We start from the raw sequence: 26,342 nt of genomic DNA, 5'->3' as shown, positions 1-26,342 counted from the left end.
GTAAATATTCTATTTTACGTACCAAGTTATTCGATAAATTAGTTGAATATGCAAAAACAGATGTTTCTCGTTAAATATCAACTGCTTATTGGGCACTTCAGAACGTTGTTGAACAGAAGTCTAGTTCGTGACGATTAATAAATTACGTTGATTCGGAAAGAGAATTCTATTAATATACTAAATGGATGTATTTGCATTGAAAAAGTAAATCTAATATAATTTAAATTAGCTATACACATACCCAACTACCTCTACACAGACACTACTCGCGACAAAAGGTTAAAAATAGGTAACTTTGTAAGTTCATCATGATTTTTCTACCGTAGAAATCATTTACTTTATTTTAAAATTTATATTGCAACATTTTATAATTTGTTGTTATTGCGGCCACAGAAACAACTGTCTCGCAGCTGTCAACACTTCACGAGATTCAGCCTGGTAGCAGACGGACGGAGGGACGGACAGTCATTAGAATCTTAATAGAGTTCATTTTTATCCATCGAATACAAAACCAGAAAAAAAAAACTACTAAAAATGTGTCAATAAAAGTATTTTTTATTGGGGAAAATATACTATCTTTACTCCTTTCGATAAAGCATTTAAGAGACTCCTAACATCCGTAAAATGGAAAGTGCTATCAGGCACGTCGTAAATGCTAGACCTCTGGCGTCCCTAAAAAGGCCATATGTACGCCAAATAAGGACACTATACTCGTAAAAATGTTAATAGATACAACTTAACTGGAATAGATAATTACCTTGATTTGTAGCAACAGTCAAGAGGAAACTTTCCCTGGTTTATGGAGAACGGTTGGTAACAACTGGGTATAGAGTGGAAATGGAAATCGAAACAACAAATAAAGAAGTAGGTATGTAGGAAACCCAACTAAAAATAGAGTAGAGGGAGAGTAGAGAGTTTAGGGGTTGAAGTAACTTCCTCTAATTTATGCTTTGCTTTTTGCTTTCTGCTCATTTCTTATTTCATATTTCATTTTTATTACATATTGCTCTGAAATATAATTGATTAACAGAGTAGTAATCCCATTCGCTACTGTATGGCATCGCGTTTATATTTCAGATCAACATTCATAAAATTACAATTGGATTTCACTTAGGTAAGTTCATCCAATCTTCAATTTTAAATGTCTAATGCGAGATTTCCACTTCTAAAAAATGCCTTTCCCAACTCCTTAAAACTGATGAAGGTTAAAAATGTAGTATATTTTCAATTGAGAACTTACCGCAACTTGAGTGAGCAGGATCCTATCCTCAGCGCTGCTTCTAGAACGGTGACAGCGGCCTGGTATTGCCCTGCTGCTAGCAGCTCTTGACCGACCACCTGCGCGAAGAACAATTATCATACAAACTTTACGAGTGCATCAGACTGAAGGCTAAAGAAAATAAATTACCAAAAACGTTGATAAGCTATTAAGTTTATTAAAAATTCAGTGAAAATAACAAGTGACCAGCTTTAAACAGTTCACAGGATATTGCTTGGTGACAGGCGTACGGACGAGCACATAGCCAGAAGGACCAACTGCGAAACCTTAGAAATAGGGTTCCGTTTTTACTATGTGTATAAGGAACCCTAAAAGGCTATAGCAAATATAAGATTTCCTCTTTATCCCTCCTCCCTTCTCAAAAGATTATAGTAAGATGCAGAGTCGTTCGCAAAGAATCATTAACAGCACAAACAGTTATCATACAAACACGAAATGAAAATGAATGAATGAAAATGTTAATTAAACATTTGTAATACAAGAGTACTATCAAAGAGACACAGGCTAACGACGCTTCATCGAAATATCGTCGTAAAACTAATATTATAAATGTCAAGAACATGACTGTGTTTGTATGTGTGGGTGTGTTGTTACCTCTCCACGCTTAAACGGGTGGACCGATTTCAATGACTTTTTGTATGGAAGTAGCTTATTTCTGATGAAAATCATGAAATTAATCCTCCAACTTTGGTTTTACCGAAAGGTACCTATTCCTTCCTTTGCCCTTTGTCTACCAGGACGTTTGCATTTTTAGGTTAGATATACCTTTAAATATCATATATGCTAGTTTTGCCCTTCTTCCATAAAGAATGGTGATGTTTGAGCAGCTATATTATGCCGATATCCAGGCGAGCAAAGCCAGAGCTAGAGTGAAATAAATGTTCAAAGCTTACAATACTAGTTATATTTTCCACAATATTTATAAGTAAGTTCTTTTATAGGTAAATACACAAAGCATGCAATATAAAAATAATGATCCTGCATTATAATACTACATATACAGTCAATTGTCAAGAATTTATTTCAAAATATGAAGAGATGTATCCATAACTTGAACACAGAAGGAATGCGGATTTAGCATAAATATGTTTTGTAAAGCTATTCATATCTTAGATGGACATCGTTACGGGGTTCGTAAAGACAGAAAAATGGCTTCTGGTCAACGCGGCGATCGGTAGCAACACAACCGCTATAATATTATCGCTGCTCCTGATCTCATTTTTGACATCATTGACTTTTTAATCCTGATTTAATAATAAACTAATGTACGTACGAAAATACGAATTTAAGTATCGAGGTCGGAATCAAAAAGCGCGACGAATTTTTAAGAAGCCATTAACTTGCCATTATGATTGCCGCAGTAACATTTAGCCAAACGATTGAACTTTATATCTGTATAAAGCAAACGTTTAATATCTGGGGAACACCCAAGTCGTATTCATTTAAAACGTACTTTTCTAACGACATTTTCATGTTTTGTAAATGTCTCGTTCATTTTTAACATGTTTGTTTTTATGCAAATCTAAACTACCGAGATATGCTCCCAGTTTATGTACTTATAAACATGGATTTGGTATTTAGACTCAAACAATAAACATAAACTACGCTTCCTATAATTTTCATTAGCCTCTTTATGATAAGATCTAAAGAGTTAGACATTCCCATTACTGACTGAGAGCAGACAATCCTGAGTTGACTCTCCTTATCTCAGGTTCAAATCGCATCAATTTACGGATTTCAGTTCAGTTTTGTATATTGTATGCGCAGAACGGCGGCCATTTTGTGGTAGTTCGACGCCATTTCGGCCATTCACGTCTGGGCTGCCGATCAACTGTCGCGCAGATTGTATGTAAATTCACGGGGGTCGGTCGCGTATTTATGGGCCTTTGATCACTCAGCCCCATTGTCTGCGAGTTAAATGCACCGAAAAATGTTCAGATGTCGCCCGACTGCACGCCCGTGGAATGTATGCAAATGGTCCGCTCGCTCTGTGTATGGGGTGCTTAATATTGCCAACATCAACGAGCTCTAAATGTGCCATTATTTGTATAATGATACGATTGTATTTGCGTAATGTGTCTTTCTTTTAATATGTCACTTAATGTGTAAGTACTCTCTTGTTTTGTCTAGAGACGTGCGAAGCTCGTTAATGTTTCAGGCGTTGAGAGTGAAGTAAATCTGAGCGCAACAATGTGTTTTAAATGTTGGTAATATATGCTAAAGGTGAGTTTAAAATGTGTCATGTAGCTTGTTAGAGCCTTTACTTGTTTGAAGGTTTTTATGATACTGTTTTTAAGTTTGCTGGTTTTTTTTCTGTAGACGCGAATTCTCCACATCCCTATAGGTCAGTGTTTTTATGTAAATCGCGAGTCTGTCCTCATGTCTCTGTCAGTACTGAGAGAAGGGCTGACAATACACATATTTCCGGAGGTACGTTAATGGATCGCATTATTTTGGGATCGAGAGACGTACAGAGTATTGTTTAGTGTTTTATGTTGTTCAGGTTTTGTATTCATGAAGGGACACAGTTTATGGTGTCATTATGTTCGTTTTTTGTTTTGAATCCAAAACGAGTCAATGTATCAATGTTGCCAGTTGATTAAAAATGTTTCTAAGGGTTATATCAGGAAACACGTGTCTTAACATCGACTAAGTTTTTGTACTTCCTGTCGTTTTTGGAATCATTTTGGGCCAGTACATAAAGCATTTGTCTTCAATCTATCCCGCGCACTCGTTCAAAAAAACTCACTTCTCTCATTCATTTTATATTGAAATTCATTCATTATTTGAACACTAAAAGTACTTCTTACATGAACTTACGAATACCACAAATTTTTGTATAGATCAACCTCTTTATTTGTGTATTAACAAAAAAAGTTACACTTCGATTTTAAAACCTCCGAATGCATTTTAAACAATTTAATTTAGTTATATTTTTTGTGAACTTGATAATCCACTTAACGATCAATATAATTTTAGTTTTATGTTGTCAGACTAAGTTATTTACCATGTTCAAACGTTTTTTAAATATTTGGTACATGTTCGGGCTTTCCAGTATGACATTTTATTTTGCGATTCAAGTTATAAATGTTTGTGTATTCATATTATGTACCCCACAAATTGAACTGCAGTGGGTATAAAGATCGGAAGAAAGAGGACTAGTTATCGACTCCAAAGTTACTAATAGACATTTAAAAAATCATAATTATAAATATTTGAATCAGATAAATCGATAAAAAACGTGATTAAAATCTGATTGAAGTGAAACGCAGCGGTCCTGAGATCGAAATCTGGGCATGAGAATCTATAAGCTATTGAAACAAAATACGTTTGACAAGATTGATGATCTGTTTATAAAGAAGTCGTTATAAATACGTGTATTAAAATAGCGTCTTATAGAAAATTTTATTAATAAAGTATATATAAAGTGAGAAATAAAAGTAATGATCGTCTGAATAATAGGAAGGTATGCTTGAAGTAATGATGTTTATGGATCGATTTTAATATAGAAAAGCACCTTAAACATTTGGAGAGCTTTTCTTTGAATGGTTGACATTAACCTAGAACTTATTGTCAGATTTTGAAATCTCTTGTAGACCTTCGATGTGCCTTTCCAGAGCCTTTAAAAATATATATTATAGGACCTCCTTTTGAAAAGATTTCATGATACTAAGGGAAAGAAGGATTATTAACAAACATACAGTTAGACAGAAGTTTCGAATCTTCATTAATCAGTAAACATGAGAAATGAGACATGAATTCAAGTCATAATTAAATGATGCAACGGTTTACTCACTCGTATTTATCGAGATTGTCCGACTAGTCAGTCGTCATACAAAGTAAGCTAGAAAATTACGAATTAGCATAAACCGTAAAATATATAATTGATATGGTAAACTGAAAGACGAAAGCGAGTTCTCTTACACGAAGATTCGTGTATCATTTGTGACTTTAGTTCTATTCTTACAACATTATTAACATAATGCCATCGCGATAGCAAATAAAATTGCTTCGGGATATTTATTTAGAAGGGCTCCTAACTTGGGTTTGTAGCTTGATTATGTGTTAATCCTAAAACTGAGGTGAGTTTTAAATGCTATCGATGCGTCACGTGACCGGTTGAAGCATCTTTTAGCGTGAGAGTTAGAATTTTGTTTTATAAATAGGTTTGTTTTATCATTCTGTATGCTTCATCAGTCATTAAAACGTCTACATATTTATCAACTTATTATCCACCTTTAAAAAGGAGGTTTATTGCAGACCTTTCCATTGGTATTCATAATGTTGTCAGGACAAAAGTACAAGAATGAAATTATAAAGGTTATGCCAATGGAATTATAAGGTTTAAAAAATTAAGGATGCCAGTCTTACCACAACTACATAAGTACAATGTCAAGAGCTTGCCAAGCTTAACTATTCGCTATGCGAACAACCATAGTTACTAATATTTGTACACTTACCGAAATCAGTACAAAAGGTGACTGATCCAGTTTCATAGCTTCCAGCTGCCTGAAGGTGGGCTCCAGGGTTGTCCGGAGCGGGGACTTGAGGGATGCTTCCACTAGGGCTGCCAGCAGCTGTCGGGACGACGGCTCCACTCCCAACCCTGAGCTGAAGGCGGCCAGCGCCTCGCCGTGACGGCCCAGACATTGTAGAGCTACACCTGGGGAATAAAGATGATATTAATAAATCTACGAGGATTTTTTAACAGTGTATTTTATACAGGGTGTTGTTAAGACGTTGGTTAAGCGATTTGTTTAAAAGTACTAGCCGTTGCTCTCAGCTTCGCCTGCTGTTGCACAGAGAATACGGTAACTTATTATAATGTTATATCAACAGGTTTGGCGCCGGTTAAAGTCTGTGACTAGCAGTACGAGAGGAATCTCGTAGAGGACTTGGCAAGAGTTAATAAAATGCATCCTAATCTTTAAACACCCTGAATGCATGTCGCTTATACAAAACACTCTACAAGCTATTTTTTTTAATAAATATTGAAATTATTTCTTAAATGAATCAAACCTTGTTTACTTATTTTTTTTCTCTGTTAATATATTATAATTAAGAAAAGGTATTATTAGAAGTACTTAGACTTAAGTAGAATGATGTCGTAACAGTAACTGTCAACACTAGCTATACAAATTTACGGTCACACCTCTAATTATGTAAATCTTAAGCTCTGATTGAAGTGCGTCTAACGTACGCTATTAGCCGCATGCAGAGGTCCACAATGTACACACAGACGATATTAACGATAAGTGTTGGTATTAAGCTTTGGTCTGGTGATCATAACGCACAACGCTGCGGTATGCGGTATGCGTTGCCGGACACTCAATCATATTAAAAACGTCGAAAATGTTCTCTTGTTCCGTCGCAGTATGCGTCAGCGGCGAGGGGCAAGCGCAGTGAAGTGGGGAGATGTAGTGCCGCACAGCGCGGCGTCATTCTCGGTTCAACGCCGCGGCGTGCGGTGTGCGTCACGGGTGTGCGTCACTGAGTCAAAATGGATTTTTTCGAAGACGATTTGATAGAATTAGTTCGCAACTATCCTTCTTTATATAAAAATAAAGACAAAAAACATAAAAGTTTGATAGTGAAAGAGATTGCTGGAGGGAGATATTTTCTTCACTCCTCCGTTGTAAAAACATGTTCCTCGGAGATTTTCTTTGTCTATTCAGAAGCAGTAAAAATTCTTCTTCTTCCTCCTCTTCAAGCAAAGCACAAATTACAGAAAAGTTGTTCATGTTCACGTCTACCTTGGTAGCTGCGGCAAAATCAACTGACCACCTCTCCGCAGGGACGCTAAATGCTGCGTCGTGACGCTGCGTTGCGGCGCATACCGCAGCGTTGTGCGTCATGATCACCAGACCAAAGCTTTAATCAGACACACCTTTTCCTGTCTTTGGTAAATATTTTTTAAGTTGATTTGTGGAGTTTCTATTCTTAATTATGTCTGTTTGTATTTTTTTATTAAACCTTTACTGTCCCATTGCAGGGCAAAGGTCTCCCTTAGGTTTTTCCACTCTGTCCGGTCTATTGCTTCTTCTTTCCATGTTTTGTGGAAGACTGTTTGTATTAATTAAAATTTAGACTGTTCTAATTTCACAGTTTTGCCAAGGTTTAACAAAAGTATTATTTGTGTTTATCATTAATTAACATTACAGATACAATACGCATACCGTTAATTAAAATCGAATACCAAGTATTAAAAAACCTACTACATTCTTAGCAACATTTCTATTGACCATACTAAAACGTCGGTAATAAACTCTTGGTAATCGCTTGCGGATACAACCAATATTCACGAAGTGAAACCTAAATATCGATATTAGACTGCTATTGCCATTATATCTTGATTGACACTAATTGTCATGTTTACTCTTAAACCGACCATCACATCTTAAAGTAAGTTAGGTATAGTTGCAGAAAAGAGACAGCGCTCTACAGGCTATAGAGCGCCATCTCACTCGCATTCAAGTGTCGTAGTTTATAAAGTTATAGTGGTAGGAGGTGTTGGAGAAATCTTGAACAAAGGTAATGTAATTACGCGAGTAATTTGAGCCGGAAAGACATTGATATCATTTTAGTACCCAATTAATACAGAACACTTTCATTGTGAATGTTTCGTTACTCTCACTGAATAGTTTGAGATGAATCGGAGAAGTTTGTCAATGATTTAATTACTATTTAGCTCATTTGGCTGATGCTTGCTGATCTTCCGTAGGGCTACTGCGAGCTAAATAAAGAGCAAGAGAAAAAAACATGAGTGGGTTTAGTTAATAAAAATTTTCTTGATGATATTTGAGCAATCTCTAGATAAAAATAGTTGGTACCAATCATTATTATAAGGTTTGATAAAAGCACTTGCCAATTACTAACCTCAATAGAAAAAACAGTTTATAATCTAAACCAAAATTAAATTCCAATAAATTTGATACAAAATAATTAAAAAAAACTAAAAACAGTACTCAATAAAAGAATAGATTATTGCAGCTTGCTATAATTGGATAGAAATAAATAGAAAAAGTCGTTTTAACATTGTCGGCACAATTTATGAGCACACTGGTTACTTTGTGTTTCATTAAGAGCCTATAATAACGCTGTAGGGGACCTCATACTAAAAAATGTACCTAGACTTAAATCCTAATAAGCTGATAATTTATATTTGTTTCTATATCGAATACTAGTATTTGCCGGCGGTTCTGTCCGCGTTGTTAGGTTTTGCGGTAAATAGACAAATCTTACGGCTTTTGCAGTAAAGCTATACCAAAACCAACTATGATTAAAATCTCTTTAGAAGTTTGGCTGTGCAAGCATAGTACCTAGTTAAATAATTCTAAATACCTTAAAGCTATCTCAATTATATTATAGTCGGCTTCCAATCGTGCCGAATGCACCTAAGTACCAGTGGTTTACAAGAAGCAACTGCCAATCTGGCCTCCTCAACCCTCAACTCTGGGCAACACGATACCCCTTAGCTATACTGTACCAAAACGCTATATTAAAACCTCGACACCTCACGTTTACAACGTTAAATGGCTCTACTTTCCTAACCATATAGTTCAGTGAAAGTGAATGGGTAAATATCAAGACCACTATAGCAACATCACGCAACACTCGTAATATGCAACGCATTGTACCACGAATATGCAAAAACTGTATAAATATGCAATAGAAGCGTTTATGCATATGTATACTGTTATCACGACTGACTACTTTGTCATTATTTATGTAGATATATTTACTATTTTCATGAATTAAATGTGTAAATATTTATGTCTCTGTATAATGTACAATGTTTTTTAAATGGGAACTCGTATAATGTCAATTACGGAATTTCATCAGCTTTTTTAGGGATCACTGTCTAAAATGTACATAAGGAACGATATTACAGACGCACCGATGTCTATCCGTCTGTCTGTCCAGGCAGTTATTTTCACAAATGATTTAATCTTGTTGATGCTATAACAAACAATAGTCAAAAATAGATCGAGGCTAAGGAATGGTTGCTAGGATATTACTTGAGTAACAAATAAGAATTGAACTATGTACTTGACTCCCAACCGTTTTGGTTTTCGCTATGTACGTATGTGTTTGCGATGCGATTTAGACGCAGCTCTCTTGGCGGAGGTTTTTTCATTTATCTCATTCTAGAAAATTTATGATCTATGATTATTTATTTCTGATCTCTTGAAAGTGGCTTTGTGATGTTGTTTCTCTCTGAAACTAACAGTCGTAATTGAAAAACTCATTGCATAAATGGGCTTCTATAATACTCTATAATACTTTAATATTAAGTTACTTTCACTTGGAGAGGCCTATGTCCAGCAGTGGACTGCGATAGGCTGATGATGATGATGATGAAGTTACTTTCAAAAGAAAAAAGGCGAATGAAACTGGGGGCACATCTTTTTTGCTACAGCAAGATTTAGGTATGTATAGTGAAACTTGCATGCCAACTGTTAAATTTCCAATAAGTAATTAATGAAAATACGTAATTTGTAAAACACCACATTTGAGAATACTATAATACATAGTAAACTTTGTAGTTAAGTAAAGTTTATGTTATCATCTTAAGTTAACTAATGCGTTAGTAAGCCGTTTGTTACTTTAACTGGTTAGGTTAAATTTATGGCTATTAGGGTTCCGTAATCGAAATGTAAAAACTGAATCCTGGCTATGACTCAGGCTGTCCATCCGTCCGACTGTCATCAGGCCGTATCTAATGAACTATGAAAACTAAACAGTTGAAAATTTCACGGATGACCTATTTCTGTTATAGTTATAACAATAAAAAATGAAAATAAAAAGCGAGGTTAAGCAATGATGATAAATTTGATGGGTGAGCAAATATGTGTGCTATTGTTTGTTTGTATGGAATCCCACAAATCACAAGTCCGACTAGCGACTTGTTTCCAATCACCAGTAAACGGTAAGTCATAAATTGGACAATAACATTTTGATTACAAGAATGATTAGATTTCCTAGTAGGTACTGCGCTAGTACCCACTTACTAACGCGAAGATAGAAAATTAATATTTTTTATGGACACTAACATAGATAAGTGGTACTTAAGTACCTAATGAAGTTAGTGAAGAGTTCTGTTAATTGTTAATTCCCATTAGATAATAAAAAGCAGGCAATTATTATTTTATAGCGGTAATGTATTAAAAGTACATTAATTAAGATTCCGTCAGATGGAATGTGGCAATTCGTAATTCATTTCTTTGAAAAGAAAATATTTGTGTTTGAGAAACTGTGTTTTGGCGAAGCTCGGGTAACGGGTTTGTGCTTGGAGTAGGTCACTAATGAAAATTTTGTTTTAAACTCAAAAAATACAACTAAAATTGATGAAATTCGTAAATAACCAAATGACAGCCATTCCACGTTACATGCAAAAAAAATCAACAAAATCGGTTCATGTAATCCGAAGTTCTGTGCTAACAAAGAATTGACAAAAGAGAGAGAAAAAGAAAAAAATATTTTTAATTCGTTAGTTTTCCCTAATATTTTTAAATCCTCTCATGAAAATTTTCGATAGTAGAAACAATCTTTGCTTTAAGGAGGGATAGGCGTTTGTTTTCCATTTTTAAACACACAGAACCTTTACACTGGAGCTTCCCCGCGATATCCGCGTGTTTCAACAGCGTTTGGTTTTAGTGCCAACATCGCGATCGGTTCTATTCCACAAGTACCTAATCCATGATAAACCATTTCCCTCACCCGTGAGTCTATTGGCGGGACATGAAATTTAACCCAAACAACTAATTGACAAATAAATAAAATTATTAATTATAATTACCTTGTCTGTAATAAGCTTTAGGCCAGTTTGGACACAGTTCTCGGGCCCGCGTCGCATCTTGGAGCGCCGCTGCAAACTGGCCTTGTTTCAACCTCGCCGCCGATCTAGTGGGAGAAAAACATTATAAAAAGAATTTACAAAAGTAAATCAGATTACAATTGACTAAAACACACTTCAACATACTGTGAAAATCAATTTCAAGACAATGATTTTTATATACGACTCCCGCACTACTGAATTTAATCCTCGTGTCGCGGGTGTTTCACAAACATTCAAGTCACATGCACGAGCAAACTTAGGGCAAACATCGCGTACAGGGGGTCTAACGTGATGACCTATACCACTCAACTATCCGCTCATTAGGTCTCATTCGGGCTCCGAAACTGATGGTGCGCAATTACATTACCTAAAGATGTCTTAAACTTTATGCGTTTCGTGTATACAAGATAACTGCATCATCTAACAAAAATAACAATTATTAAATTTAACAACTTTGTACACAGTTAACTGCCAATTTATTAATTTGCCAATTATTATCGAAGTAAGAAACGTTACATTGCCCAGAAAACATCCGTCAAGCAATACCGTTGTATGTTCTACATGACGTAGCCTTTTAACACCATAATTTTCATAACACATCTATTAAACGGTAATTGCAATATTTTACTTGAAATCTATCGATGAAATCTGCAATAGGTCAACACGGAGAGGCTTGCAATCAACAGTATCTGCTATCTTAATGATTACTTCTCATTAAATATGAGGGCGGGAATGTTCATAGAATATGTAACAGTATTTTGAACAACTAATATTGACTTTTACTACATTGATTTAAGTGTACTTGGAAGTGAAACAATCTTGGTTTAACTTTCATACCAACACATATTAAATATATAAATGACTGTTATATTTAAATGGAATATTTCAGAAAAATATTTTCGTTTACCATAAAACTAAATGTAGGTACTAAAATTGTTTTAAGGATTTAATTTCTTCTTACAAAAACTTTTGTGTTGCCAAAGTACTGCCACTGTTACAGAACAGTTTTTTTCCAACCTCAGTTTCCAAAAAGAAACTTAAAGAATCAAGCATTATCCTAACATCTGCTACTCATTTTCTAGATAAACGTAACGAAACTTTTTACCATCTGGGTCTCGAGTCTTCTTATCTAAGTTTAAAATAAAAAAAATAGTCCTTATTTACCTGTTACTATACAGTATATGGTTGGCAGGGTCCAGCGTCAAGGCATCAGTATACAGGGCAACAGCTGTGGCGAAGTCCCCGGCTTGGCAGGCGGCGTTGGAGGCGCGCACTTTCTCCACAAACAGCGCACGGGACGCCGCGCCGAGGGACGCCGAGCCCGTCGGCTCCACCTGGGGAAGACAGAGCAAGGATGAGTTAATAATACTGGCCTGCTGGTCTAGTGGCTAATGACATTGAGAGCTATAGCAGGGGTCGTGGGTTCAAATCCCACCCAGAACAATTGTTTGTGTGATTAGCACGATCATTTGTTCTGTGCTATGATGTTATTTTTCTATAATAATTAATAATTATGTATTTATTTAGAAATATATAAGTATGTTTTCAGTTGTCTAGTAGTCATAATACAAGCTTTGCTTAGTTTGAGACTAGAGGGCGTTGTATGAAAGTTTCATTATTTTTTTCAGTCGAAATAATCCCAACAGTTTGGTGAACTACTAGCTGCTTCCTAAGGATAAAGGAGTTAGTTAATATACCAATTACATTGTCTCAGCTATTTAAAAATTAAATTTAATCAAAATCGGTGCAGCCATTTTAGCGACAAGTACAAGTATTTGTGTGTCGCTTAAAACCCTTCATTTGAGTCGAGAGTTGAGGAACGATCTCTATCATTATTGTCAAAACAATGATATTAATAAACTTAACCTATTTAAATATTTACACGTCCGCGGTAATGCGAAAGCTGTGATCCGGTAAATAATTGTCTTTACTTGCCTCTCAGGCACAGATTGATATGTAAGGCCAGTGAGGCGAGCCCAGACATCTACTTTCTAACACAAAATTACCGTAATTACCAACATTATACACGGTCTATGCTAACCTATTTAACATTGCACCTTTGTATTTCGAACAACTTTCAGAGGAGCTCGTGGCTAGGCTACAACTGCACGTAATCATCGATCACAGGTTAAGCTACTCTTGATACGGTCGGCCCTTGGATGGGTGACCATCTATCTTCTTCCATGTTTGGCACGTTCCATTGTAGGCCCCGACTGTTATTTATATACATTTTCGACAGTTGTTACTGGTAGTCAGAAGCTTGAAAGTCTGACAACCAGTCCGACTAAGGATTATCGTGTTGCCCAGGTAACTGGGTTGAGTAGGTCAGATAGGCAGTCGCTCCTTGCAAAAAATTGGTACTGTACTGCATCCGGTTAGACGAGAAGCCGACCCCGACATAGTTGAGAAACGGCTAAATGATAATTATTTCAAAAAACACAGTTTCAAAGTAATTCTCTGTTCATCCATAATGCACAGTAATTAACGTTGTTTAATGTAAAAGTTAATTTGCACTCAACACATGCAATTTAACATGTACAGTTCGGACAATGAAGATTGTAGTACCTAGGTCAAGTCTGTATTTTCGTCTTGGTATAGAATAATGAGAAAGTAACACAACGCCATCTAGTCTCAAACTTGAGTAAACTTGAATTATGGGAACTAGACAACTGATAAACAAAATCTATTTCAGACATTTAATGTACAATTATTTTAGGAAATTGTCAATAATAGATTTTCTATTTGTGACTTTGTAGATAATGAAAATCTCAAGGGTTCATTCCCATTTAAAAATAAACATATATATTTGACACTACTACTGCTCCGCGAATAAAGATTTCATTTCACAATTCGCTTCAAATGCAATAAGAAATAATACGCATAGTGCTTTTACAAGTGACCTAACCAAGAGTGTTGCATAAACAAAAACATGATGATGTGAAAGTAAGATGATACGGAATACAATAAAAACTCTTTACACATTTCATATATATACAAGAAAGTTGTTAAAAGAACACTACTACTATTGAAGAAACTTCATATTACACAATGTGAATTCTTCGTGTGTGTTCGGTATAGAAAATGTGTAAAAGCACAGCTAAATTACTGAGGTTCAATTGTCCAATCAATTGCTGAATCTTATGTTAAATATTAGATGGTGTATTTTTGTTGCCGCTATAACAACAGATAGTAAAATAATGATAATAAAATCGAATTGGAGGTGAAGCAACGGTGGTTACAGGAATAAATACGATGGGTGATTGTTTTCTTTTGAACAGATGTCCTGCGCGGAGATCGAACCCGCGACATGTCGCGATCAGTGCATTTGGCGTGGTGACCTCAACCACTCTGCAGTTAAGTGTTTTTATTTAGCGGAACCCTCTGGGTTTTAATTTGTTTAGTAAGCATCGGCAATGTCGTTGGGTAATACACCTACGTTCTTATATTTACCTGTACATAGTAGACACAAAATAACTAATTAAGTGAGACTTATTTCATCCATTCATGTAAATTATTAATACAGTTATTTACTTATTTAGAAACATTTCAAAGAAGTATACAGCCAACGAGTCGTGTTACCATCTACGTGTACCTTCGTACATTCACGCGTTGCAAATATGTACTATCGAGTACAAAAACCTAAAACGTGTTCATAACATAATGGTTATAGGGACCACCTGTGTATTTAACTCTAAGTAACTGGTGGCTATGGTACATAACCATAAACGTGGATCCTTATCGCGCAATCCTGGCTACAGCGATCACTTTTTCCATATAAATACAAAAGTTTTTGCATGTATTATTGTAATTGAATGTACTTTCGAGTAAGTACGTAAAAACAAAGGTAATTTGCTGCTATTTTTATTCTTAAAGTAGAATTATAGTAATTTTAAGTGTAAGGTAGGACTAATTAAAAGATTTTTTGTTGTAGTATCTGAACTCAATGTAATCAAAGTTAAATATTTACAGTACAATCATTTGCTATATACAAAAAAAAAACATAAACAATTATTAAATCAATGCAAATTAGCAGATTTAATAATTGCATTGCCATTCAACGTGGCAATGCTGCCAGCCCTTTGGGCACTCTCCCAGCCGGCAGCGATGCCGATGAATTTTTTAATGCATTGATGTAATCAAATAATTTTACTAGTTTGGTCTCTTTAGAATAAACATATTCTTAATAATTCTTAAGAATGAATATTTCACTAAATAGTTAGTGTCAACAAGAGGTATTATACACAGTTTATTTAGAGAAGACCGCTTTCCCTTTACAGTAGGAGGCTTGCGCGCTTATCTCAGAAACTACTGGTCCATTTTGAAAAAAAATATTACAACAGCTAATTATTGCGATAAAAGTAGGGAGCCCATTCCAATTGTAATTTCTCAGTGCACAGATAACACAGCATTCACAATTAAACTTAGTTTATTAAATTTTAGAACACCAATCCATAAACCACTGTTATTTGAACAGTAAACGTAGTTTTTTGTTTACAAAATCGACACAAATCGATACGGGCGCAGTTTACGCTAAACTGATGTGTAATGACTGTTACACACACAAGTTTTCGTTATGATTCCAATTAACCGATTCGTACGTGACTTTTAATGTATCGATATTAAATTCGATTCCTTCTTCCACTTCCATTCTCGGTGGATATTAAAGCTTACAATCGTTGTGGGTTATAAAGTTCTCGATATTAATTGGTTTCGAACTTAATTACTTGTTGAATTAATGTTTTTATAGGCCTGGAGGGTTACTATCGACTTTAGGAGTAAGGCTACAACAGTTGTAGAAGAAAGACGTGGCTCTACGAGTTTTAGAATGCTATCTCGCTTACATTATGTAAAAGTTTTACTTTTAGAGATATTGGTAGGGTCTATTTCAATGTTTGGACTTGTGTAGTTTCATAGTACAGGGTGCGTGTCGACCGATTTTTATTACGTAGCTTTAAATTTTAACGTGATAAATGTCGACGGATACAGATAGGGAATGAGTTAAGTAAAAGCGTTCCACCTTGTTTATGTGTTTAGATAAAACAAGAAAAATAAAACGATTGTAATGTTTTGAGGCGGTCGTAGATTTAAGGGAAAAAGGTTTGGATCAAAAAATGTACTACAACTTTTAGACAGCGCCATCTCGTCTCGAACTAAGCAAGTCTTGTTTTATGAGTACTAGAAAACTGATAAACATACTTATAATATATATTTCTATCACATCACAATATAGACAAATTACACTTAAACACAGAACATATGATCGTGGTCATCACACAAACATCCTGGGTGGGAATCGAAACCACGACCTCTGGTATAGCAGTCAGGGTCACAAACCATTAGACCATCACAATCAATGATAGCTTGACTTCGATACTCCTTGATAACTATGGAGTGATATCACAAAGTTATAGACCCAAAATACATAGAATCATAGTAATAAAAAAAGAAAAAACTCAGGTAAGCTAATTAGCATTCATAAGATCCTCATCTTATAACAAAACAAAAACAAATACATCTCAATCGTTTCTTAGCTAATAACTGTTGACTGAGAAACGTTTCATAAATATTTACGAGTCAAAATATTTGTGTTGCCTAACAATAGTATAAAGGATTCGACGGTACCGACGCCGTAATAGTAAAAAAAGACAGATGACAAACTGCTACTGAATTCCTAAACTCCTCGCCTAGAATGGTTGGCACCGTTTTGAATCTATCGGGTTCCGTATACAAATTATTTAAAATTAACTACCTGACTTAGGAAAATGTTTACAGCCTTAATAAGATGCTATAAACTATTCTATATTTCAAACTGCATACGGTGTGCAAATTTGATTCATATTAAGGGAGTCCATCGCGGATAAAAAACACGTGACTATCAATTAATAAAATAGATTATTGAATTTCAGCGTTTATAGACACGAACACTCACGATCTTCTATCACTAATAGGGGGGAAAAATTGCGAACAAATAAAAATAAACAAAATTGTTGTAGCCAAAGCATTATATATTTCCTTATTATTACTGTTCATTATCAATTTAATTTTGTATTCAGATGTTTTTTTGCCAAGGGACCGAGCAATGGTTTTTGAACTTATATACCTTTAATCTTCTACCAATATGGTACATTTTTTTATACAAAACATTTGTAACCTTAAAACCTCATACTTTATACTTGGCCAAAACAATAGAACGAAATCCTTAATTAACTTCAGTAAATAAATGGACAAACAAAAGCTAAATAAGAAAAGGTTTAAAATATTTATGGGTTCAAGCACCCAGCGCGGTGATCCCTAAAAATAAAGTATTTTAAATTTGAAGCGAGGAGGCGTGAGCCGCGCTCGCCACCTGCGCTATCTAGCCGTCCGCATCGGAAGCAAGAGTATTTTTTTCTCACGGACTGCATTCTCTTACCTCACCGTGAAACAACCAACCATTGATCTCCCCCACCTATACCCAATACATAGCCGCACCACACATTCCTTACCGCAACCCAATCTAAAGACACCGCGTAATGTATATCGTACAATTTTAAACAGACCATTTCACATATTTTGTGTGTTGTTTATATTGAGGGAGGCAGTGAAGGCGCCCTTTTACCTATGGCCTGCTCGGGTATATTCGTGAACGTGATCTTTGTGCTGTAACAATGACGGATTGACTAAAAAGGGCATTGTTTAATGATGGGCATGAAGTATGTAAACACGCGCGTTTTGGGAAACTATGGGAAGATGGGAAATTCGTAAACAGTATAAAGACGGCATTATATTAAATCCTCTTTGTACAAAACTTCTTGTTTTGTTTTTCTCTCGGTATTTGCGTGGCATGTTTATACATTTTCCCATGCAGTAGATTTGTCTCTATAACAGGAGTTGGCTCGGAACAGGTCCATTTACATAATATTAAGCGCAAATATATCCTTCTGCCGTAGCAATGTAGCTTCGATGACAGTTAACTTTAATACAGCCAAGTAAGGAAGTTTGTGTTCGACTGAAACCACGATTCGTAGAGAAGACATGTCGTGTGTCTCGGGGTCCTGAGGGTGGATGTTCGACAAATATTTAAACAGAGATTATGTTTATTTTAGATCGTAACTTCAAAAATTATCATTTGATTTTCATACGGTCACATTCGATACATTTCCCACAGTCAGAAAGTTCGCCGTCTCATTACCGAACGTTTAGCAATGCGCTCCCATGGCGTACACAATGCTTACGGAGATCCAAGTAATGATCGCCAATTGTTTCGGCCATCTTGAAATATGAGCGACGCAATCGAGCCTTATTCGCTTTATTAAAATTTCGTTTAAAGAGGCGCCTGATATCCGTACGCCGACATATTGGGTAATTATTTTTTCTTGAAACGATCTTCCGTTTATCTTATAACGTTGCTTTAAAAATGAGAGAACGCGGACCGCCCAGCGACGCTTAGTGGACGTCATATCCGAAGAATTTTTAATATCGCCGTAGTTAATTAAAGTGTGTTTAACCATTATCCGTCGATTTATCAAAATGTAATTGCGAGTAGAAAATGCACAGCATGTAATGTAAATACACGACCGCTTCGGCGTGCGTGATGAACATTAATAATGGGAACTCTTATCCTTTATAATTTGCATTCTCCCATGTTTAATGTCGCGCTGCATCATGATTATGATTCTTCATTTAATTCTTTATCAGATGGGCATGTCGTATTTGTGATGTGTGCTCGTATGTATCTAAAACACGTGAGTCCTAGAGATGTCCTGATAAAGCTAACTTGCATCTGTTTGGTCTCGCTACTGCAGTCAGATTTTCTTAAGTCTTTGATAAGTTTTACTTGTAATAATTTTCTTTTTAATTATATCGTGTTTATTAACAGTATCAAAATATTTTAAAATGGGACTAAATCGCCACACTTGTAATCAATGATAACCAACGATAACCGCACATACAGCATGTTAACAATCAAATAACAGTTGAATAGCCTACAAAACTCCAGAAAGTAATATTATCAGTAAATCTCACCCTAATAATTGCCCATCGATTAAAACTGTGTAGGTTTATATTAAAAAGGTAATCATCACTTGAAAATCAAGAGATGGGTCAAAAGGTTCACAAACACCGCGGGAGACCTCCTATTTGTGATGTCCAACACCTTATAACCGTTGAAGTAACATCTCGAAATAATTTATAGAATTCATGGCGTTATATAAATGTAATTTAGTATTGATTTTCAAATCAATTTTCAATTGGTTCGTGAGGTCCGTCCCAAGGTTGTGTTACTACATACATGTAAACGTCTAAGACAGTTTTCAAAGAAACAGTTTATTACATTTCGCGGGAGTGACAGTCGCTCGGGGTGTTAGTTTACATGTAATTTCAATAGCTATACATTTATAATTTATATAAATAAATCCGTCAATTCTCAGTATAACAGCTTGTGAACATTTATCATAGACACAAAATGTGTTCCGTGAAATCATTTTAAATTCAACATGCGCATATAAGTTAGTATTTTATGGTCTTTGACTAGATGCGTGGTCACATTTGTACCTTCCTATGTGTTAAAATACGTATGTATCATATATATACAGTTTATTTCTCAATAAACTTCTTAGTGTGACTCTGGGGTTAAATGAACTCAAATAATTGCACCTAACAGATTGTTATAGAAAAGATTGACACTGCGTCATTCGATAGAGGTCTTTTTTTTTTATTTGATAACTTTGAAAAAATTACACACTGCTTTTGTTACTTCAACAAAAATAATTTTAACATTATGTAACTTTATTATTTTATATATAATTAGAATTAAAATAAAAAGCATGTTATCTCAGACTGAATACTTTAATTCAGTTAAACAAAAGTTGAAAAGTGTAAAAAAATATATCGAAAATTACAATTTCAAGCAAATTTCAGAAGCGATAAAAGATTCAAATTAAATACTCTTTGGTTCGATAAACGGTCCAGTTTCCTTTCGACTAAACACAAGACCGTTGTGTAAATCGCTGATTCGCTTTCAATATAACTTGCACTTTTGATTGTATAAAAAGATGGCTTGATGAGAATCATTTATTACTATGTTGTTAGTATATAGACACTGTACGTGACATAAATATACAGATAACATCATGAATAATGCATGTGAAGTTACCTTAAGTTCATAGTCAGTTCAAGGCATTTAGTCATCAAAATATTTCTCGAATATGTTCAGATGGGTTATCAACAGAACCACAATATTTTAGGATCATGTAATGCCTCTATTAAAAAACAAATTGCAGTAGTTAACAACTAGTTTAACAGCCAGGTAAGCCTCATGAATATTCGTCCGCCTCTCCCCAGCTCTTAGACAAGGCAACAACAATAGTAAGAAAAGGATTTTTATAAGCTGTTACCACAACAAAGCCCTGCCTTTTGTGAGCACGTCACTGCTCAGCTCGTCACGTTTTTATCGTGTCTACGTGATAGGACAAGCACATCCTCAGGTGCCGACAGTTTTTGTTGTGGGAAAAAAACACAGCTACGTACGCGAGATCGAAATAAAAATCTCTCTAGAGATTGCTGATAACACTTTGTCTCAATAATTCCTTTGCAATTACTCTGCTATTTATACTCCAGAATGCTACACCATTTTAAGGTTGCAACGAAAAAAGTTCAAAACCTGTGGCTGAACTCACTCGGCTCCCCGCCCAGGTATAGGGATTAAAAAAAGAACGAAAAAGCGGCGTCGTCGGTCATCCTTTGTCTATTTTTTCCCGCCTATTTTCATTGTGAACCTTAGGATAATTACGAGATTTTACCTGTTCGAAATAAAACAATTAACGTGTGTTGCGCCGAGACAAATCACACAATAATTTGGGACCGGATTCGAGTAATTTTTTGATGGTTTAGTCGAAAGTTTTTGTGTTTCTTTAAACACATTCATACATTTTATGGGAATCAATCTTTGAATCAACTTGGACGTGCGTTCCGCTCGTAAAGCATTCGTCGTGGCCGGTGCCTAAATTAATTACAAATAATGATGCGTACGTCCAACATCCATTGTTTGTTTAAAAAACGAACGTTAAGATTTTTAATGAAATACATTTAGGCCTTAGGGTGACAGTTCGTTATTGGAGAAAAAATAAAACGCATGCATTTGACTTCCGCGCATCTGTTGAGTTTGGCCCGAAGGCGTGGGTCCCATCACGACTCCCATACTTATTTGTGTAACCCGGCCAAGAAAGGGAGTGCGCCCGGCTAAAAAGGCGACGCCGGGTTCGCTTGAATTTTCTGTTTTATTGGGTTATTGTTGCAAAATCGCACACAAATGCGGTGGATTCCTCGCATTCCTCGACAATTACTATTTCGTGAGTGACCCCGCACTCGCGCCGAATGTCCGTAGACCTGGCTCGCCGACGAATGTCTGACCTTTGGCACCAGACTCCTTGGTGTTGAGGAAACCATATCTTTACGCTGTCTAGCCGAGTGATATTTCTACAATCGTTAACGTCAATGGGAAACACTCCAATGGATACACGTTATTTATTAATTACTCTTTACGATTTTAGAAGCAATGTTTAGGATAAAAAACTGTCCAGCCTCTTCAATAGAAAAGATTAAACTCTTGGAATTTCACACCTTAAGACCATTAACATACATTGCGCTCGTATAATAACTTCAACAATAATTCAACAGCAATTAGTTTTAATAATTCTGATTAAGCACACGATTTAACTCGGGAAATTACTCAATAAAGTATTCAATACCATAATGACCGCGATTGTCGGCCGGCATGGTAATAACCATGCGTAGATATTCCCCATTGTATTCTGTTTTAGGTAACATTTAAATATTTCCATATTGACTCAACAGCCTTAATAATGTACTGCGTGGCCCCTGTTCGAGTCCTTATGTATTTTTAATATGAAATTGAATATGTTTCAAAGGCTTTTAAGCCGCGTAGGTAAGGTGGTACAAAATCTAAGGAGATTTAAAATTCTAAATAGTATCTAGAATTTATTATGGTGGTAGTTTCGAAATACCTTATTATTACTAAACAACTTATGTATCAAATATATTCTTGATTCCACATTACACAGACAAAAAGAAGAACATGTTCAAAAGTTGAATTAAGAAAAGGATTCTAACTGTCTAATATACGGGAAAATAATGACAGATGACGGAATATGCTTTTAAAACACTTAGGGCTGATTTTTTAATCATAAGTTAACTTCTATCTGAGGAATAAATATGGCGGTTTGACATATTTTCTATACCAAAGATAAAAGTTATCTGACGATTGAAAAATCGGCCCTTAGATAATTAACATCAAAATGCAGGGCAAAAACATGCAGAAACATTAGAACCTCCTTTTCAAAGTCGATTCAAAAGCATGCCATTTGAACGAAGGTCGACTTGGAGAGGGTGGATAATTAAAACACTTGGAAACTAATATTAAGCGCGTATAATATAGTAAACCACAGTGCTTGCTGCTCACAACAAAAAAATTAATTCTCCGACATTTATAATATCCCGTGTAACGAAACCATAGCGCGATCTAAATCGATTCCAACGCCATCTATCGAGGTATCGTGTAAACTTTTACGTTTTATATTCCCTTTGATCGCGCTATGATTCCGTTGACCTATAATTACGTAGACATTCCGCCCACCAAGGACATTATGGCGAATGTCCTTCATCTGCCTCGCTTATCTATTACATTCTCATGCAGGTATAGTACAACCAAAAAAATTAAAACTAACAATTTTGTTTCTTAATAGTAAATACAACTACACACTAAACCGATACCTTATTACCTTATTTTAAAATCCTTAAAACTACTTAAATAAATCTTACTATTAATTGGCTACAGGTAATACACACACCCTTGACATAGGTCTTTTTATGGTGGACAATTTTGTCCTTATTGTGACCACACGTGTTAACCCATATCATCAACTACTCGAAGGTATACAACCGCCGTGTATGCTAACTTAGAAGCATCTGAAAACCCGTATAATTCTTGTTTTACTTTCTTTCCCGTGTTCAACCAACGTGGCACTTTTATATCAACTAAAGAAGCTAAGTTTTCACGGTGAGTAACCCATTCTTTTAATAAATTCTTTGGAACTTCTTCATCCCACTGCAGCCCTGCTAACCACAATTTTTGAATTAATGTTTTTGCTACTATTATGCTTGGTGCTAACCACCCCAGTGGATCAAACAATCGTGTAATATCCGCAATAATTTTTCTTTTTGTTGCAGGTCCAGCTATTGGCTTAAGCTCCAGGGAGTATTGGAAGCAATCGTCGCGCGTATTCCAGGTAAGTCCTAAGATTTTTGTTAATTCATCTATTTTAATCTGTAACGCTTCATCATTTCCATCTCTAATTTTATTTAATAATCCTTGACAATTGCTTTTCCATTTTTGTAATTCAAATCCGCCTTTACCTAGAATTTTGGTTATATCCGTATAAATTTTAAATGCATCTTCTTCAGTTTCAGCTCCTGACATTAAATCATCCATATAGAAATCGCTTACTATTATTTTGGCCAGATCTAAATTGTCTCCGCATTCATCAGCTGCAAGCTGTTGAAGAGCCTTCACAGCTAAGTATGGTGCCGAGGCTGTACCGAAGGTAACCGTTATCAATTCATAAGCCTTTATTTCCTTTTCAGGATCATCCCGCCAAAGTATTCGTTGTAATGGAGTATCTTGCCTATTAACTAAAACTCGTCGGTACATTTTCACTATATCAGCCACTATACAAATTCGATGTACTCTCCAGCGCATAATGATATGACGAAGATCGTCTTGCAAAGCTGGGCCAACCATTAAATCATCGTTCAGTGACCGCCCGATATTGTACTTACAGGAAGCATCAAATACAACACGCACCTTTGTTGTTTTTCTATCCTCACGGACTACAGCGTGATGAGGTAAGTAAACTCCCCTTATACTATCCCTATCTGATACTTCTACCATGTGATTGAGACTTAAATATTCTTGTATCACCTTAGCGTACTCAACCTTTAATTTATCATTTCTCGCTAACCTTACTTCTAACCCTTTCAGTCTTTTTTCAGCGATCCCCTTGGATTCAACGCCTTGATCGACCAGGTTTGTATCCCGTACCGGTAACTTTACGACATATCTGCCGTTCTTATTCCTTGTCGTCGTTGTCTTGAATAGTTCTTCACATTTGGTTTCTTCCTCCGTGAGCATCCTTTTTGTTCCAGATGGTTCTTCTAATTCCCAGAATTTCTTCAACAATTCATCATCCTGGACACTGGAGTGCATCACGGTAATGTGTGAATGAAAAATAGACTCAGGATCGACTGCACAAGCTCCCGATAATATCCACCCAAAGGTGGTATCTTGAGCTAATAAATTTCCATTTATATTTCTTTTAATTCCCTCCTGGATAATTTGACTGTAAACCTCAGCACCCAATAAAATGTCAATTTTATTGGGTCTGTGGTATTCAGGGTCAGCCAATTCATTATCGGTCAAGTCTACCCACTCTATCCTAGCTACTTTCGTACCTGGGAGAAGGGCAGTGACTGACTTCAAGACGTAAACATTTACCTTTATTTGGAAATGTGGGTCTATTCTTGACCTCAAATTAATATTAACCGTATACTTAGACGTTAAGCTTTCACCCCCTACACCTGACACAGTGTGCCTTGATGGCTTTTTCTTTAAACCTAGATATTGAACCAGAGATTCCGTAACAAAAGAACCCTGTGATCCCTGATCCAATAACGCCCTTGCCGTATAATAAGTCCCATTCCTCGACTCAGCCTTTACTAAAGCTGTTGCCAACAAGACAGTTTTACTGTTTCCCGTCGCGAGACATGAGACTACCTGTGTTTTTGATCCTTCCGCTTTACAAGCGTCCTTATTTCCCTCGTAAATTCCCGATGAGGTTTCCGCGCGAGCAGCACTACCACCTTCACCAATTTCCGACCCTACAACACCTTGTTGGTGTAACAATGAATGGTGGCGTCTTTTGCACACCTGGCACCTGAGAGTGTTTTTACAATACCTAACAGAGTGGTTGCTAAGCAGGCAGATAAAACATAATCTGTTCTTTAGAACAAAGTTCCTCCGAGATTCCGTACTTTCCTTAATAAATTTTGGACATGAACTTATTTTGTGCTCACCTGCGCAAAAGGCACAAGATACCCTTTTATCGTTAACTACGTGTAATACCCCTGTAGTTTTTGGGACCCTCTCTACTTTCGTTCCTAAATTCTCTAAAGCCCTAAAACGGTTAACGAGGAATTCTTTCAGTTCCTCGAAAGTAGGAAGGTTGTCCTTAGGATCAGATGCTACCTTCAACTCCCATGCCCTTCTAGTTACCTTATCAAGCTTCTCAGTGATAATATGTATAATCAAAGTTGAAGCAAGATCTATATCTAAATTTTTTATTGATTCTAAACAATCAGTTGTGGTATTCAGAAGCTTTTTAATATCCGTTGCGGACTCTTCAATTATGGCCTTTTGATTAAATAAAGTTTTAACCATCCCGTTTGCCAAAAATCTTTTATTATTATACATGGACTCTAGTTTTGTCCAACTGGTACTATAATTATCTGCAGTCACCTGTATATTCCTTAATAAGAGTTCCGCCTCCCCAGTTAAATACCCTTTCAAATAATATAATTTCTGAGCATCATTCAATTTATTATTTTTATGAATTAACCCCATAAACAAATCTCTAAAGGTCAACCACTCCTGATATTTACCAGAAAACATTGGTATTTTAACCTCCGGCAACCGAAAATTATTTTCTTCTTTACAACTACTACTAAGACCCGGGCTACTATCATTACTAGATACACATTTATTTTTTCTTAGAATCTCTTTCAGAGTACTTTTGAATTGCACATATAATTCCTCTACTTCATCGTAAACACAATCTTTATGGTAAGTAGAGCTGGATAATTCAGATTTTTTAACTTCGCTTATTATTTTAACATGTGTATTATAGAAAAGTTGCCATAGTTGTTCTAAACTCTCTAAGCGTGTTTCAATGTACGATACAGTAAGTAGATCTTTTGGGCATTTTTTAAAGTTAATCATAGCCTTATTAATTTTGACTTTTACGTCTTCTTGGATATCCACTAACGAATCCATTTTATAAATACAATATTAGACGTAGAAACACAAACACAAATAAGACAAAAACACAACAATTAATCTAATACTACAGCACAAATAACACAAAGTGATACGCTAAACTTAATGTCCACTAAGTA

General features: G+C 35.7%; 1 protein-coding gene across 2 annotated transcripts in view; it reads right to left on the bottom strand.

The window, feature by feature from the left end:
- LOC113502749 (tetratricopeptide repeat protein 28) overlaps positions 1–26,342 on the bottom strand; it is a 110,469-nt gene that overhangs the window by 32,576 nt on the left and 51,551 nt on the right. For both annotated transcript variants that reach the window (XM_026884406.1, XM_026884405.1), the window contains 4 exons: positions 12,282–12,451; positions 11,079–11,182; positions 5,740–5,942; positions 1,241–1,338 (listed from right to left, as the gene is read on the bottom strand). In XM_026884406.1, the coding sequence (XP_026740207.1) occupies positions 1,241–1,338; positions 5,740–5,942; positions 11,079–11,182; positions 12,282–12,451 (575 nt within the window). The remainder of the gene's footprint in view (positions 1–1,240; positions 1,339–5,739; positions 5,943–11,078; positions 11,183–12,281; positions 12,452–26,342) is intronic.

Source organism: Trichoplusia ni, chromosome 18 (genome assembly GCF_003590095.1).
Source record: "Trichoplusia ni isolate ovarian cell line Hi5 chromosome 18, tn1, whole genome shotgun sequence".
NCBI classification, from domain to species: domain Eukaryota; kingdom Metazoa; phylum Arthropoda; class Insecta; order Lepidoptera; family Noctuidae; genus Trichoplusia; species Trichoplusia ni.
The sequence above is the reverse complement of the archived record's forward strand: the minus strand, read 5'-3'. Positions and strand labels throughout refer to the sequence as shown.